General features: G+C 37.8%; 1 protein-coding gene across 26 annotated transcripts in view; it reads left to right on the top strand.

Moving 5' to 3' along the window:
- SCAPER (S-phase cyclin A associated protein in the ER) overlaps positions 1 to 15626 on the top strand; it is a 568707-nt gene that overhangs the window by 38848 nt on the left and 514233 nt on the right. For 18 of the 26 annotated variants that reach the window (XM_077939992.1, XM_028851192.2, XM_028851187.2 and 15 more), the window contains one exon: positions 3405 to 3475. The exons of the other annotated variants lie outside the window; for them this stretch is intronic. Coding sequence is in view for 8 of the 18 variants with exons in the window: in XM_028851192.2 (XP_028707025.1) it covers positions 3405 to 3475 (71 nt within the window). In the remaining 10 variants the exon portion in view is untranslated. The remainder of the gene's footprint in view (positions 1 to 3404; positions 3476 to 15626) is intronic. 26 annotated transcript variants of the gene reach the window in all.

The raw sequence follows: 15626 nt of genomic DNA, 5'->3' as shown, positions 1-15626 counted from the left end.
TTGAAACTGTGTAAATATCCTGTTTTTGTTGAAACAGTACACTCACTACTTTTAGCTTCTATTGATAATCCTTGGCTTATGTTATACCTCTGGTGGTTGCAAAGTGGTGATTTGTTAACTCCATCATTCCTTCTGCATTTGTTAGCCTTCTAATATAAGGAAGAGCTTTAGCATCTCCTCTTTATTTTTATATGTATGTATGTATTCATATTTTCAGTTTGTATGGACTCGTGGCTTCTTATGGTATTTAATGGGGTACAATTACTCTATTTTGATGCTCAAATTGTTCTCGATTTTTCAAATGGGAGACCCTTTAACTTGGCTCCCGTTCCTTTTGGCATGTTCTAATCATGTTTCCATTCTTTACACAAGGTGTTTCAAGCTAAACAAGAATTTTACACAAGGTGTTTACATCTTTACACAAGGTGTTTCAAGCTAAACAAGAATTCACCTGTTTTATTCTTTTAAATTTATTTTTACACTTTATTTTATTTAAAATTTTCTTTAAAAAATGTTTTAAATCTTTATCTTTTTTACATTTGGTCCTCTGACCCATTTGTAGTTTATTCTTACACATAGTGTGTGGTATGGATCTAATTTTATCTTTTTCCTTATAGCTAACAAGTTGCCTCAGCATAACTTACTATGAAGTTTATCTTTGCCCCAGTTATTTGAGATTCCACCTTTTCTGTAGAGTGAATTTCCATATGTAATTGTATTCCATTCTACTAGTCTGTTTACCTAATTCATGTGTGAGTGCCATATTATTTTAATTATGGAGGTATTATGGTATTTTAAAATGTCTGCTTGGACCTGTCTTCCCCTGTAGCTTTTCTTTCTTAGTTTTCCTAGCTATTTTTAGAGAGCAGTTATTTTGAATCATAAAAACTATCAAATAGAGGGGAAAATTGGATTTATCTTTTGCAATTCAACTTCTTAACAGCTAATCTTTTCACAAGGAGCTTACTCTTACTTCATTTCTTTGATAAAAGTACATATCAACATGATTTATTATAGAAGTAAAAAAAAGTATTTTGTGGTTGCTGTGTATTATAAATATTTTTGTATGAAATTGTATTATCTCATTTTCCATGGGTTATTCTGAACATAAAATAGTTCAAATGTGTTTCTATTAAAGTTGTTTCTATTCAAAAAACAAAGAAAATATAATAAACATCTGTACATAATCTGATTTTTCATATAAGAACATAAATAATTGGCCAGTACAATTTTAAAGCTTCATTTGTGACTATTGTAACATAATACAACTGTAAGCACAGGCTGGGCGCAGTGGCTCACATCTGTAATCCTAGCACTTTAGGAGGTCAAGGCAGGTAGATTGCCTGAGCTCAGGAGTTCGAGACCAGGTTGGGCAACACGGTGAAACCTTGTCTCTGCTAAAATACAAAACAATTAGCTGGGCATGGCAGTGGGCACCTGTAATGCCAGCTGCTCGTGAGGCTTGAACCTGGGAGGCAGAGGTTGCAGTGAGCCCAGATCGCGCCACTGCACTCCATCCTGGGGCACAGAGTGAGAGACTGCATCTTAAAAAAGAAAGAAAAACCAAAAAACTGTAAGCACAGATAATTAGAACTTTCTCAATATCCGTAGTAATGATGACAAAAGAAGAATATTAACATTTACAATTTTTGTTAAGGATTATTTTATATTGTTAAAGCTTTGCCACATATAGGCGATTAAAAACTAAGTTTTTAATAGCAACTTGTTCTGTTTTATGATTACAATGTATACTTAAGTGCTTCTGAGGATAATTCCACTTAAAAAAGTTCTCTGCTTCATATTATTTTTGTTTCTAAGCTGGTTTTTCTGCTGCATATTCTAAAAACCTGCTGGTACATTACAGCTTGTGCTTATTCTAAGCTGGTTTTTCTGCTGGATATTCTAAAAAAACTTGCTGGTACATTGTTTTATGTAATTAAAGGATGGGGCTCTGTAGGTTACTGTAGCATTCTTTCCCTTCACCCCTGGTGGAACGGTGAGGGTGTCCCACTTATGTCGGATAAGTTGATAGCTAGGTACCTGTGTGTTATGGCTCATTTATACTGCTTCAGGGGACCTGGCCCCAAAATTATTTTGCAGAAAGGAAAATTATTCTGTTATACCTTATAGAATTTTATTCCGATTTTGAAATGCTGGAGAGGTTGCAGAGAAAAAGGAACACTTACACACTGCTGGTGAGAATGTAAATTAGTTTGGCCATTGTGGAAAGCACTTTGGTGATTGCTCAAAGAATTAAAAACAGAACTACCATTTGACCCAGCTATCTAATTACCGGGTGTATACTCAAAGAATATAAATTGTTCTACCATAAAGATACATGTATGTGTATGTTCATCACAGCACTGCTTACAATAGCAAAAACATGGAATAAACCTAAATGGCCATCAATGGTAGACTGGATAAAGAAAATGTACATATATACACGATGGACTACTATATAGCCATAAAAAGAATGAAATCATGTTCTTTGCAGCAATAAGGATGGAGCTAGAGATCATTATCCTAAGTGAACTAATGCAAGAACAGAAAACCAAATACTGCACGTTCTCACTTATAAGTGGGAACTAAACATTGAGTACATACACATGGACACGAAGAAGGGAGCAAAAGACATCAGGGTCTACTTTAGGGTAGAGAGTGGGAGGAGAGTGAAGATTGAAAAACTACTTATCAGTTACTTATGCTAATTACCTGGGTGATGAAATAATCTGTGCACCAAACCCCTGTGAAACGTAATTTGTCTGTATAACAAACCTGCACATGTGCCTCTGGACCTAAAATAAAAGTAAAAAAAAAAAAAGAAGAATTTTATTTCTGTTTTGAATTGCTGTTGAGAATAGTAATTACAAAACAGTAGTGTCTTTCTTATAAAAAGAATGAGTGAGAAAATACAAAGAACTGAAACCTCACTTTTCACAATGAAATTGTGCATTTCATATATCATAAATTAAAACAAAATATTGGGGTTTTATATAGAAAACATATAGTCTTAATTTTATTGTTGAAATGAAATTTGAACTTAGAGAACTATTTCCAGATTTGTATATAAGTTGAGGAGTACCAGTAACTGGACTTTGTTTTTAAAAGTTGTTAGAGTATTTGACTTCTTTAAGATGTTGATTTATTCCTGTTCAGAGAAAGATATTCAATAATAACAGTCTCTGGGACTTTGGAAATTTTTTGTGGTTGTTGTTTTAATTATATTGGTGTATATTGACCATGAACAGACTGTACTATACTGTGGTCTCTGGAAGGAGATTAAATGTTAGTATGCCTGAATGATTTGAGTAGTTTAGGTTTACATTATCTAATTACCTATAGTTCAATTTTATATTATCTATCATTCCATATATCTACATATTTATTTTTTTCTTGCCTTGAAGGAAAACCTAAATATCAAACTGGTGGAAAATCTAAGAGGACAATTCAAGGCACTCATAAAACTACTAAACAGGTACAGCATCTATAACTTTTTTACTTATTTACTTTTAATTTCAATTTCTGAATGTATTATAAATTATGAAAATCTTATTTTGCAGGATTTGAATATTATTTATCTAAATAAAAATTTAATGTACTTTTTAAAAACAAATATGTGTATAGTAATCAGTGTGACTGATTTGTACTAAATACTTCACAGATATTAATGTATTTGGTTCTCATACCCTTTGATGTAAGCATCACAGTTATCCTCACTTACACTGAAGTTTTGTTACAAAAAGAAACTGAGACAGAGAGAAGGCATGTAGCTTACTAGTAAATGACACAGCCAGCATTTGAACCCAGGCAGTTAATTTCTTTTCTTTTTATTTATTTTTTTCTTTGAGACAGTCTCACCCTGTTGCCCAGGCTGGAGTGCAGTGGTGTGATCTTGGCTCACTGAACCCTCTTCCTCTTGGGTTCAGGCAGTTCTCGTGCCTCAGCCACCCTAGTACCTGGGACTACAGTCATGTGTCACCACACCTGGCTAATTTTTATAATTTTAGTAGAGACAGAGTTTCACCATGTTGGCCAGGCTGGTCCCAAACTCCTGGCCTCAAGTGATCCGCCCCTGTTGGCCTCCCAAAGTGCTGGGATTACAGGCATGAACCACCACGTTCAGCCCTTGGCAGTTAATTTCCACAGTTTATGCTCTTAACTCCTCTGCTGTGCCTTCCATGTTTGCCAGTTCTTTTATGATTTTCTTTCTTGATATAATGATGCCTTTAGGTTGTAGGATAGTAAAGATATTTGGAATACAAAAATTTTGAATTGCTGTAATAAAATTTTGGAGAACACAAGCCTACTTTATCTTTTGAAGGTGTTTAGCATAATTATAGTTAGTTTTTTAATCCATAGTTATTTTCTCTGAACTTTTCATAGGTGGTGTTATTTTATTTTATTAATTTAATTTAATTTTTTATATTTTTTTTATTTTTTTAAAATTAATTTATTATTATTATACTTTAAGTTGTAGGGTACATGTGCATAACGTGCAGGTTTGTTACATATGTATACTTGTGCCTTGTTGGTGTGCTGCACCCATCAACTCGTCATTTACATCAGGTATAACTCCCAATGCAATCCCTCCCCCCTACCCCCTCCCCCCCCCATGATAGGCCCCGGTGTGTGATGTTCCCCTTCCTGAGTCCGAGTGATCTAATTGTTCAGTTCCCACCTATTAGTGAGAACATGCGGTGTTTGGTTTTCTGTTCTTGTGATAGTTTGCTAAGAATGATGGTTTCCAGCTGCATCCATGTCCCTACAAAGGACACAAACTCATCCTTTTTGATGGCTGCATAGTACTCCATGGTGTATATGTGCCACATTTTCTTAATCCAATCTGTCACTGATGGACATTTGGGTTGATTCCAAGTCTTTGCTATTGTGAATAGTGCCGCAATAAACATACGTGTGCATGTGTCTTTATAGCAGCATAATTTATAATCCTTTGGGTATATACCCAGTAATGGGATGGCTGGGTCATATGGTACATCTAGTTCTAGATCCTTGAGGAATCGCCATACTGTTTTCCATAATGGTTGAACTAGTTTACAATCCCACCAACAGTGTAAAAGTGTTCCTATTTCTCCACATCCTCTCCAGCACCTGTTGTTTCCTGACTTTTTAATGATCGCCATTCTAACTGGTGTGAGATGGTATCTCATTGTGGTTTTGATTTGCATTTCCCTGATGGCCAGTGATGATGAGCATTTTTTCATGTGTCTGTTGGCTGTATGAATGTCTTCTTTTGAGAAATGTCTGTTCATATCCTTTGCCCACTTTTTGATGGGGTTGTTTGTTTTTTTCTTGTAAATTTGTTTGAGTTCTTTGTAGGTTCTGGATATTAGCCCTTTGTCAGATGAGTAGATTGCAAAAATTTTCTCCCATTCTGTAGGTTGCCTGTTCACTCTGATGGTAGTTTCTTTTGCTGTGCAGAAGCTCTTTAGTTTAATTAGATCCCATTTGTCAATTTTGGCTTTTGCTGCTGTTGCTTTTGGTGTTTTAGACATGAAGTCTTTGCCCATGCCTATGTCCTGAATGGTACTACCTAGGTTTTCCTCTAGGATTTTTATGGTATTAGGTCTAACATTTAAGTCTCTAATCCATCTTGAATTAATTTTCGTATAAGGAGTAAGGAAAGGATCCAGTTTCAGCTTTCTCCTTATGGCTAGCCAATTTTCCCAGCACCATTTATTAAATAGGGAACCCTTTTCCCATTTCTTGTTTCTCTCAGGTTTGTCAAAGATCAGATGGCTGTAGATGTGTGATATTATTTCTGAGGACTCTGTTCTGTTCCATTGGTCTATATCTCTGTTTTGGTACCAGTACCATGCTGTTTTGGTTACTGTAGCTTTGTAGTATAGTTTGAAGTCAGGTAGCGTGATGCCTCCAGCTTTGTTCTTTTGACTTAGGATTGTCTTGGAGATGCGGGGTCTTTTTTGGTTCCATATGAACTTTAAAGCAGTTTTTTCCAATTCTGTGAAGAAACTCGTTGGTAGCTTGATGGGGATGGCATTGAATCTATAAATTACCTTGGGCAGTATGGCCATTTTCACGATATTGATTCTTCCTATCCATGAGCATGGTATGTTCTTCCATTTGTTTGTGTCCTCTTTGATTTCACTGAGCAGTGGTTTGTAGTTCTCCTTGAAGAGGTCCTTTACATCCCTTGTAAGTTGGATTCCTAGGTATTTGATTCTCTTTGAAGCAATTGTGAATGGAAGTTCATTCCTGATTTGGCTCTCTGTTTGTCTGTTACTGGTGTATAAGAATGCTTGTGATTTTTGCACATTAATTTTGTATCCTGAGACTTTGCTGAAGTTGCTTATCAGCTTAAGGAGATTTTGGGCTGAGACAATGGGGTTTTCTAAATATACAATCATGTCATCTGCAAACAGGGACAATTTGACTTCTTCTTTTCCTAACTGAATACCCTTGATTTCTTTCTCTTGCCTAATTGCCCTAGCCAGAACTTCCAACACTATGTTGAATAGGAGTGGTGAGAGAGGGCATCCCTGTCTTGTGCCAGTTTTCAAAGGGAATTTTTCCAGTTTTTGCCCATTCAGTATGATATTGGCTGTGGGTTTGTCATAGATAGCTCTTATTATTTTGAGGTACGTTCCATCAATACCGAATTTACTGAGCGTTTTTAGCATGAAGGGCTGTTGAATTTTGTCAAAAGCCTTTTCTGCATCTATTGAGATAATCATGTGGTTCTTGTCTTTGGTTCTGTTTATATGCTGGATTATGTTTATTGATTTGCGAATGTTGAACCAGCCTTGCATCCCAGGGATGAAGCCCACTTGATCATGGTGGATAAGCTTTTTGATGTGTTGCTGAATCCGGTTTGCCAGTATTTTATTGAGGATTTTTGCATCGATGTTCATCAGGGATATTGGTCTAAAATTCTCTTTTTTTGTTGTGTCTCTGCCAGGCTTTGGTATCAGGATGATGTTGGCCTCATAAAATGAGTTAGGGAGGATTCCCTCTTTTTCTATTGATTGGAATAGTTTCAGAAGGAATAGTACCAACTCCTCCTTGTACCTCTGGTAGAATTCAGCTGTGAATCCATCTGGTCCTGGACTTTTTTTGGTTGGTAGGCTATTAATTATTGCCTCAATTTCAGAGCCTGCTATTGGTCTATTCAGGGATTCAACTTCTTCCTGGTTTAGTCTTGGAAGAGTGTAAGTGTCCAGGAAATTATCCATTTCTTCTAGATTTTCCAGTTTATTTGCGTAGAGGTGTTTATAGTATTCTCTGATGGTAGTTTGTATTTCTGTGGGGTCGGTGGTGATATCCCCTTTATCATTTTTAATTGCGTCGATTTGATTCTTCTCTCTTTTCTTCTTTATTAGTCTTGCTAGTGGTCTGTCAATTTTGTTGATCTTTTCAAAAAACCAACTCCTGGATTCATTGATTTTTTGGAGGGTTTTTTGTGTCTCTATCTCCTTCAGTTCTGCTCTGATCTTAGTTATTTCTTGCCTTCTGCTAGCTTTCGAATGTGTTTGCTCTTGCTTCTCTAGTTCTTTTAATTGCGATGTTAGAGTGTCAATTTTAGATCTTTCCTGCTTTCTCTTGTGGGCATTTAGTGCTATAAATTTCCCTCTACACACTGCTTTAAATGTGTCCCAGAGATTCTGGTATGTTGTATCTTTGTTCTCATTGGTTTCAAAGAACATCTTTATTTCTGCCTTCATTTCGTTATGTACCCAGTAGTCATTCAGGAGCAGGTTGTTCAGTTTCCATGTAGTTGAGCGGTTTTGATTGAGTTTCTTAGTCCTGAGTTCTAGTTTGATTGCACTGTGGTCTGAGAGACAGTTTGTTACAATTTCTGCTCTTGTACATTTGCTGAGGAGTGCTTTACTTCCAATTACGTGGTCAATTTTGGAGTAAGTACGATGTGGTGCTGAGAAGAATGTATATTCTGTTGATTTGGGGTGGAGAGTTCTGTAGATGTCTATTAGGTCTGCTTGCTGCAGAGATGAATTCAATTCCTGGACATCCTTGTTAACTTTCTGTCTCGTTGATCTGTCTAATGTTGACAGTGGAGTGTTGAAGTCTCCCATTATTATTGTATGGGAGTCTAAGTCTCTTTGTAAGTCTCTAAGGACTTGCTTGATGAATCTGGGTGCTCCTGTATTGGGTGCATATATATTTAGGATAGTTAGCTCTTCCTGTTGAATTGATCCCTTTACCATTATGTAATGGCCTTCTTTGTCTCTTTTGATCTTTGATGGTTTAAAGTCTGTTTTATCAGAGACTAGTATTGCAACCCCCGCTTTTTTTTGTTCTCCATTTGCTTGGTAAATCTTCCTCCATCCCTTTATTTTGAGCCTATGTATGTCTCTGCGTGTGAGATGGGTCTCCTGAATACAGCAGACTGATGGGTCTTGATTCTTTATCCAGTTTGCCAGTCTGTGTCTTTTAATTGGAGCATTTAGTCCATTTACATTTAAGGTTAAGATTGTTATGTGTGAACTTGATCCTGCCATTATGATATTAACTGGTTATTTTGCTCGTTAGTTGATGCAGTTTCTTCCTAGCCTCGATGGTCTTTACATTTTGGCATGTTTTTGCAATGGCTGGTACCGGTTGTTCCTTTCCATGTTTAGTGCTTCCTTCAGGATCTCTTGTAAGGCAGGCCTAGCGGTAACAAAATCTCTAAGCATTTGCTTATCTGTAAAGGATTTTATTTCTCCTTCACTTATGAAACTTAGTTTGGCTGGATATGAAATTCTGGGTTGAAAATTCTTTTCTTTAAGAATGTTGAATATTGGCCCCCACTCTCTTCTGGCTTGTAGAGTTTCTGCCGAGAGATCTGCTGTTAGTCTGATGGGCTTCCCTTTGTGGGTAACCCGACCTTTCTCTCTGGCTGCCCTTAAGATTTTTTCCTTCATTTCAACTTTGGTGAATCTGGCAATTATGTGTCTTGGAGTTGCTCTTCTCGAGGAGTATCTTTGTGGCGTTCTCTGTATTTCCTGGATTTGAATGTTGGCCTGCCCTACTAGGTTGGGGAAGTTCTCCTGGATGATATCCTGAAGAGTGTTTTCCAACTTGGTTCCATTTTCCCCCTCACTTTCAGGCACCCCAATCAGACGTAGATTTGGTCTTTTTACATAATCCCATACTTCTTGCAGGCTTTGTTCATTTCTTTTTCTTCTTTTTTCTTTTGGTTTCTCTTCTCGCTTCATTTCATTCATTTGATCCTCAATCGCTGATACTCTTTCTTCCAGTTGATTGAGTCGGTTACTGAAGCTTGTGCATTTGTCACGTATTTCTCGTGTCATGGTTTTCATCTCTTTCATTTCGTTTATGACCTTCTCTGCATTAATTACTCTAGCCATCAATTCTTCCACTTTTTTTTCAAGATTTTTAGTTTCTTTGCGCTGAGTACGTAATTCCTCCTTTAGCTCTGAGAAATTTGATGGACTGAAGCCTTCTTCTCTCATCTCGTCAAAGTCATTCTCCGTCCAGCTTTGATCCGTTGCTGGCGATGAGCTGCGCTCCTTTGCCGGGGGAGATGTGCTCTTATTTTTTGAATTTCCAGCTTTTCTGCCCTGCTTTTTCCCCATCTTTGTGGTTTTATCTGCCTCTGGTCTTTGATGATGGTGATGTACTGATGGGGTTTTGGTGTAGGTGTCCTTCCTGTTTGATAGTTTTCCTTCTAACAGTCAGGACCCTCAGCTGTAGGTCTGTTGGAGATTGCTTGAGGTCCACTCCAGACCCTGTTTGCCTGGGTATCAGCAGCAGAGGCTGCAGAAGATAGAATATTTCTGAACAGCGAGTGTACCTGTCTGATTCTTGCTTTGGAGGCTTCCTCTCAGGGGTGTACTCCACCCTGTGAGGTGTGGGGTATCAGACTGCCCCTAGTGGGGGATGTCTCCCAGTTAGGCTGCTCAGGGGTCAGGGACCCACTTGAGCAGGGAGTCTGTCCCTTCTCAGATCTCAACCTCCGTGTTGGGAGATCCACTGCTCTCTTCAAAGCTGTCAGACAGAGTCGTTTGCGTCTGCAGAGTTTTCTGCTGCTTTTGTTGTTGTATAGTTGTGCCTTGTCCCCAGAGGTGGAGTCTACAGAGACAGGCAGGTTTCCTTGAGCTGCTGTGAGCTCCACCCAGTTCGAGCTTCCCAGCGGCTATGTTTACCTACTTAAGCCTCAGCAATGGCGGGCGCCCCTCCCCCAGCCTGGCTGCTGCCTTGCCGGTAGATCACAGACTGCTGTGCTAGCAATGAGGGAGGCTCCATGGGTGTGGGACCCTCCCGGCCAGGCGTGGGATATGATCTCCTGGTGTGCCTGTTTGCTTAAAGCGCAGTATTGGGGTGGGAGTTACCCGATTTTCCAGGTGTTGTGTGTCTCAGTTCCCCTGGCTAGGAAAAGGGATTCCCTTCCCCCTTGCGCTTCCCAGGTGAGGCAATGCCTCGCCCTGCTTCAGCTCTCGCTGGTCGGGCTGCAGCAGCTGACCAGCACCGATCGTCCGGCACTCCCCAGTGAGATGAACCCAGTACCTCAGTTGAAAATGCAGAAATCACCGGTCTTCTGTGTCGCTCGCGCTGGGAGTTGGAGACTGGAGCTGTTCCTATTCGGCCCTTAATTTAATTTTTTGAGATAAGGTCTCACTGTTGCCCAGGCTGAGTACAGTGGCACAATCACAGCTCACAGAATCACTTGACCTCCTGGGCTCAAGTAATTCTCCCACCTCAGCCTCCAGAGTGGCTGGGACCAGAGGCGTACACCACTGTGCGTGGCTGATTTTTAATTTTTTGGACAATTATTTTGATATTTTTAAGTATATAGTATGTATTATGTAAAATAAAATTTCATATGAGAAAAACATGGACTTCTAATCATGATATCATTGTGAGTTCACAAAGAATCCCCCGTCCCCACACACAAAGGCACCAATGATTTTATATGCATATATTTGTAAAAAAGGTTAAAAATATATACACACATATGGTTTAATATACACATATAACATATATACATATATATGCACATATATACACATACATGTATATATTTCTTATCTATGTGTATGTATTTTAACCTTTATTTTAGGTTCAGGGGTACATGTGCAGGTTTGTTATATAGGTAAACTCGTTTCACGGGGGTTTGTTGTACAGATTATTTCATCACGCGTGTACTAAGCCTAGTACCCAATAGTTATTTTTGCTCTTCCTCTTTTTCCTCCCACCCTCAAGGAGGCCCGTCTGTTTGTTGATCCCTTCTTTATGTTCATGAGTTCTTATAATTTAGCTCTCGTAAGTGAGGACATGCAGTATTTGGTTTTCTGTTTCTGCAATAGTTTGCTAAGGATAATGGTCTCCAGCTTCATCCATGTTCCAGCAAAATACATGATCTTATTCTTTTTTTATGGGTACATAGTATTCCATCATATATATATACCAAATTTTCTTTATCCAATCTGTTGTTGATGGGCATTTAGGTTGATTCCATGTCTTTGCTGTTGTGAATAGTGCTGCAGTGAACATTCATGTGCATGTGTCTTTATGGTAGAATGATTTATATTCCTCTGGTAATATACCCAGTAATGGGTTGAATGGTATTTCTGTTTTTAGCTCTTTGAGGAATCACCATATTTCTTTCCATAATGGCCGAATTAATTTACACTCTCAGCAATAGCATATAAGTATTATCTTATTTCCACAACCTTGCCAAGATCTGTTGCTTTTCGACTTTTTAGTAATAGCCATTCTGACTGGTGTGAAATGGTATCTCATTGTGATTTTGATTTGCATTTCCCTAGTGAACAGTGATACTGAGCTTTTTTTCATATACTTATTGGCTGCATGTATGATTTCTTTAGAAAAGAGTTTGTGTTCTTTGCCTACTTTTTAATGGGGTTGTTTGTTTTTATCTTGTAAATTTGTTTACATTTATTATAGATGCCAGATATTTATTAAACCTTTGTCAGATGCATAGTTTGCAAAAATTTCCTCCCATTCTGTAAGTTGTTTACTTTTTTTTTCGCTGTGCAGAATCTCTTAAGTTTAATTAGATCCCGTGTGTCAAATTTTGCTTTTGTGTCAATTGCTTTCGGTGTTTTTGTCAAGAAATCTTCCTGTGCATGTTCCTGTGTCCAGGATGGTATTGCCAGTTGTCTTCCAGGATTTTTATTGTTTTGGGTTTTACATTTAAGTCTTTAATCCATCTTGAGTTGATATTTGTATATGGTGTAAGGGAGGGGCCTAGTTTCAGTCTTCTGCATATGGCAACCCAGTTATCTCAACACCATTTATTGAATAGAGAGTCCTTTCCCCATATCTTGTTTTTGTCAGCTTTGTCAAAGATCAGAGAGTTGTAGGTGTGTGGCCTTATTTTTGGGCTGTCTCTTCTGTTTCATTGATCTTTGTGTCTGTTTTTGTACAAGTACCATGCTGTTTTGGTTACTGTAGCCTTATAGCATAGTTTGAAGTTGGGTAGCATTCATTCCTCTAGTGCTTTATTTTTTTAATTTAGGATTGCCTTGGCTATTTGGGCGTTTTTTTGGTTCCACGTGAATTTTAAATAGCTTTTTTTCATTCTGTGAAGAATGTCATTGGTAGTTTAATGGGAATAGCATTGAATCTGTAAATTGCTTTGGGTAGTATGGCTGTTTTCATGATATTGATTCTTCCTACTCATGAGCATCGGATGTTTTTCCATTTGTTCTTGTCATCTCTGATTTCTTTGAGCAGTGTTTTGTAATTCTTGTTGTGGAGATGTTTCTCCTCCCTGGTTAGCTGTATTTCTAGGTATTTTATTCTTTTTTGTCGCAATTTTGAATTGGATTGCATTCCTGATTTGACTCTCGGCTTGGCTGTTGTTGTGTATAAGAATGCTAATGACTTTTTTGTTTTTGTTTTTGTTTTTGTTTTGAGATGGAGTCTCGCTTTGTTGCCAGGCTGGAGTGCAGTGGCACGATTTCTGCTCACCACAACCTCCGCCTCCCGGGTTCAAGCGATTCTTCTGCATCAGCCTCCTGAGTAGCTGGGACTACGGGTGCATGCCACCACGCCCAGCTAATTTTTGTATTTTTAGTAGAGACAGGGTTTCACCACATTGGCCAGAATGGTCTCGATTTCCTGACCTCATGATCAGCCTGCCTCAGCCTCCCAAAGTGCTGGGATTACAGGAAGAATGCTAATGACTTTTTGTACAGTGATTTTGTATCCTGAAACTTTGCTGAAGTTGTTTATCAGTTGAAGGTGCTTTTGTACTGAGACTATGGGTTTTCTAGATACATAGAATCAAGTCATCTGTAAATGGATATTTTGACTTCCTCTCTTCCTATTTGGATGCCCTTTATTTCTTTCTCTTGCCTGATGGCTCTTGCCAGGACTTCTAATACTGTATTGAATAGGAGAGGTGAGAAAAGGCATCTTTGTTTTGTGCCAGTTTTCAAGGGGAATGCTTCCAGCTTTTCTCTGTTCAGTACGATGTTGGCTGTGGCTTTGTCATAGATGGCTCTTACTATTTTGTGGTATGTTCCTTTAATACCTAATTTATTGAGAGTTTTTAACATGAAGATATGTTGTTATATTGAAAGCTTTTTATGCATCCATTGAGATAACAATGTGGTTTTTTTTTTCTTTGGTTCTGTTTATGTAATGAATCACATTTATTGATTTGCCTATGTTGAAGCAACCTTATATCCCGGGGATGAAGCCTACTTGATTTTGGTGGATTAGCTTTTTAATGTACTGCTGAATTTGGTTTGCAGATATTTTGTTGAGGATTTTTGTGTCAATGTTCATCAAAGATATTGGCGTGAAGTTTCTTTTTGTGTTGTGTCTTGGCCAGATTTTGGTATCAGGATGATACTGGCTTCATAGAATGAGTTGGAGAGGAGTTCTTTCTTCTCAATTTTTTTGGAATAGTTTCAATAGGAACAGTACCAGCTTTTCTTTGTGTATCTGGTAGAATTTGGCTGTTAATCCTTCTGGTCCTGGGCTTTTTTTGGTTGGTAGGCTACTTGTTACTGATTGAATTTCGGAGTTTATTGTTGTTCCATTTAGAGAATCAGTTTGTTTCTGGTTCAGTCTTGGGAGGGAGTACGTGTCCAGGAATTTATCCATCTCTTCTAGGTTTTCCAATATGTATGCATAGAGGTGTTCATAGTGGTTTCTGATGGTTATTTTTATTTCTGTGGGGTCAGGGGTAACATGACATTTCCAGTTGTGTTTATTTGGGTATTCTCTCGTTTCCTCTTTATTAGTCTAGCTAGTGGCCTGTCTTATTAATTTTTTCAAAGAATCAACTCCTGGATTTATTGATCTTTTGAATGGTTTTTTATGTCTTGATTTCCTTGGGTTCATCTCTGATTTTGTTTATATCTTGTCTTTTGCTAGTTTTGGGGTTGATTTTCTCTTGCTTCTGTAATTCTTTTACTTGTGATGTTAGATTGTTAATTTGAGATCTTTCCAACTTTTTGATGTGGGTGTTTAGTGCTATGAATTTCCCTTTTAATATTGCCTTAGTTGGATCCCAGAGATTCTGGTATGTTGTATCTTTGTTCTCATTAGTTTCAAAGAACTCCTTGATTTCAGTCTTCATTTCATTATTTACTCAGAATTCATTCAAGTGCATGTTGTTTAATTTCCATGTAGTTGCATGGTTTTGGGTGATTTTCTTAGTTTTGACTTCTATTTTTATTACATTGTGGTCTGAAAGTGTGTTTGGTATGATTTCAGTTCTTTCTGCATTTGTTGAGGATTGTTTTATGTTCAATTATGAGGTCTATTTTAGAGTATGTGCCATGTGGCAATGAGAAGAATGTATATTCTGTTGCTTTTGGTTGGAGAGTTCTGTAGAGATCTATCAGATCCATTTGATACAATGTTGAGTTCAGGTCCTGAATATCTTTGTTAATTTTCTGTCTTGATGATCTGATACTTCCAGTGGAGTATTGAGGTCTTCCACTCTTTTTGTGTGGGAGTCTAAGTCTCTTTGTAGGTCTCTAAGAAGTTGCTTTATGAATCTGGGTGCTTCTCCTGTGTTGGGTGCATATATATTTAGTATAGTTAGGTCTTGTTGAATTGAATCCTTTATCATTACGTAATGTCCTTTTTTTGTCATTTTTTTTTATCTTTGTTGGCTCAAAGTCTATTTTGTCTGAAGTTAGGATTGTAACCACTCCTTTTTTTCTGATTCCCATTTGCTTGGTAGATTTCCCTCCATCCCTTTATTTTGAGCCTATGTGTGTCTTTATGTGTGATACAGGTCTCTTGAAGACAGCATACCATTGGGTCTTATTTTTTTTTTTTTTAATCCAACTTGACACTCTGTGCCTTTTAAGTGGGGCATTTAGCCCATTTACATTCAAGATTAGTGGTATGTGTGGATTTGATCCTGTCATGTTGTTGTTAGCCGGTTACTATGCTGGCTTGTTTGTGTGGTTGCTTTATAGTGTCCCTGGTCTGCGTATTTAAGTGTGTTTGGTAGCAGTTCTTCTTTTCTATATTTTGTGCTGCTTTCAAGGTCTCTTGTAAGGCAGGTCTGGTAGTCATAAACTCAACGTTTGCTTATCTGAAAAGGATCTTATTTCTCCTTTGCTTAGGAAGTTAAGTTTGGCTGGATATGAAATTCTTGGTTGAAGATTTTTTTCTTTAAGAATGTTGAATAT

The sequence above is a fragment of the Macaca mulatta genome, chromosome 7 (assembly GCF_049350105.2).
Source record: "Macaca mulatta isolate MMU2019108-1 chromosome 7, T2T-MMU8v2.0, whole genome shotgun sequence".
Taxonomy (NCBI): Eukaryota; Metazoa; Chordata; class Mammalia; order Primates; family Cercopithecidae; genus Macaca; species Macaca mulatta.
This window is presented reverse-complemented; position numbering and strand designations above follow the sequence as displayed.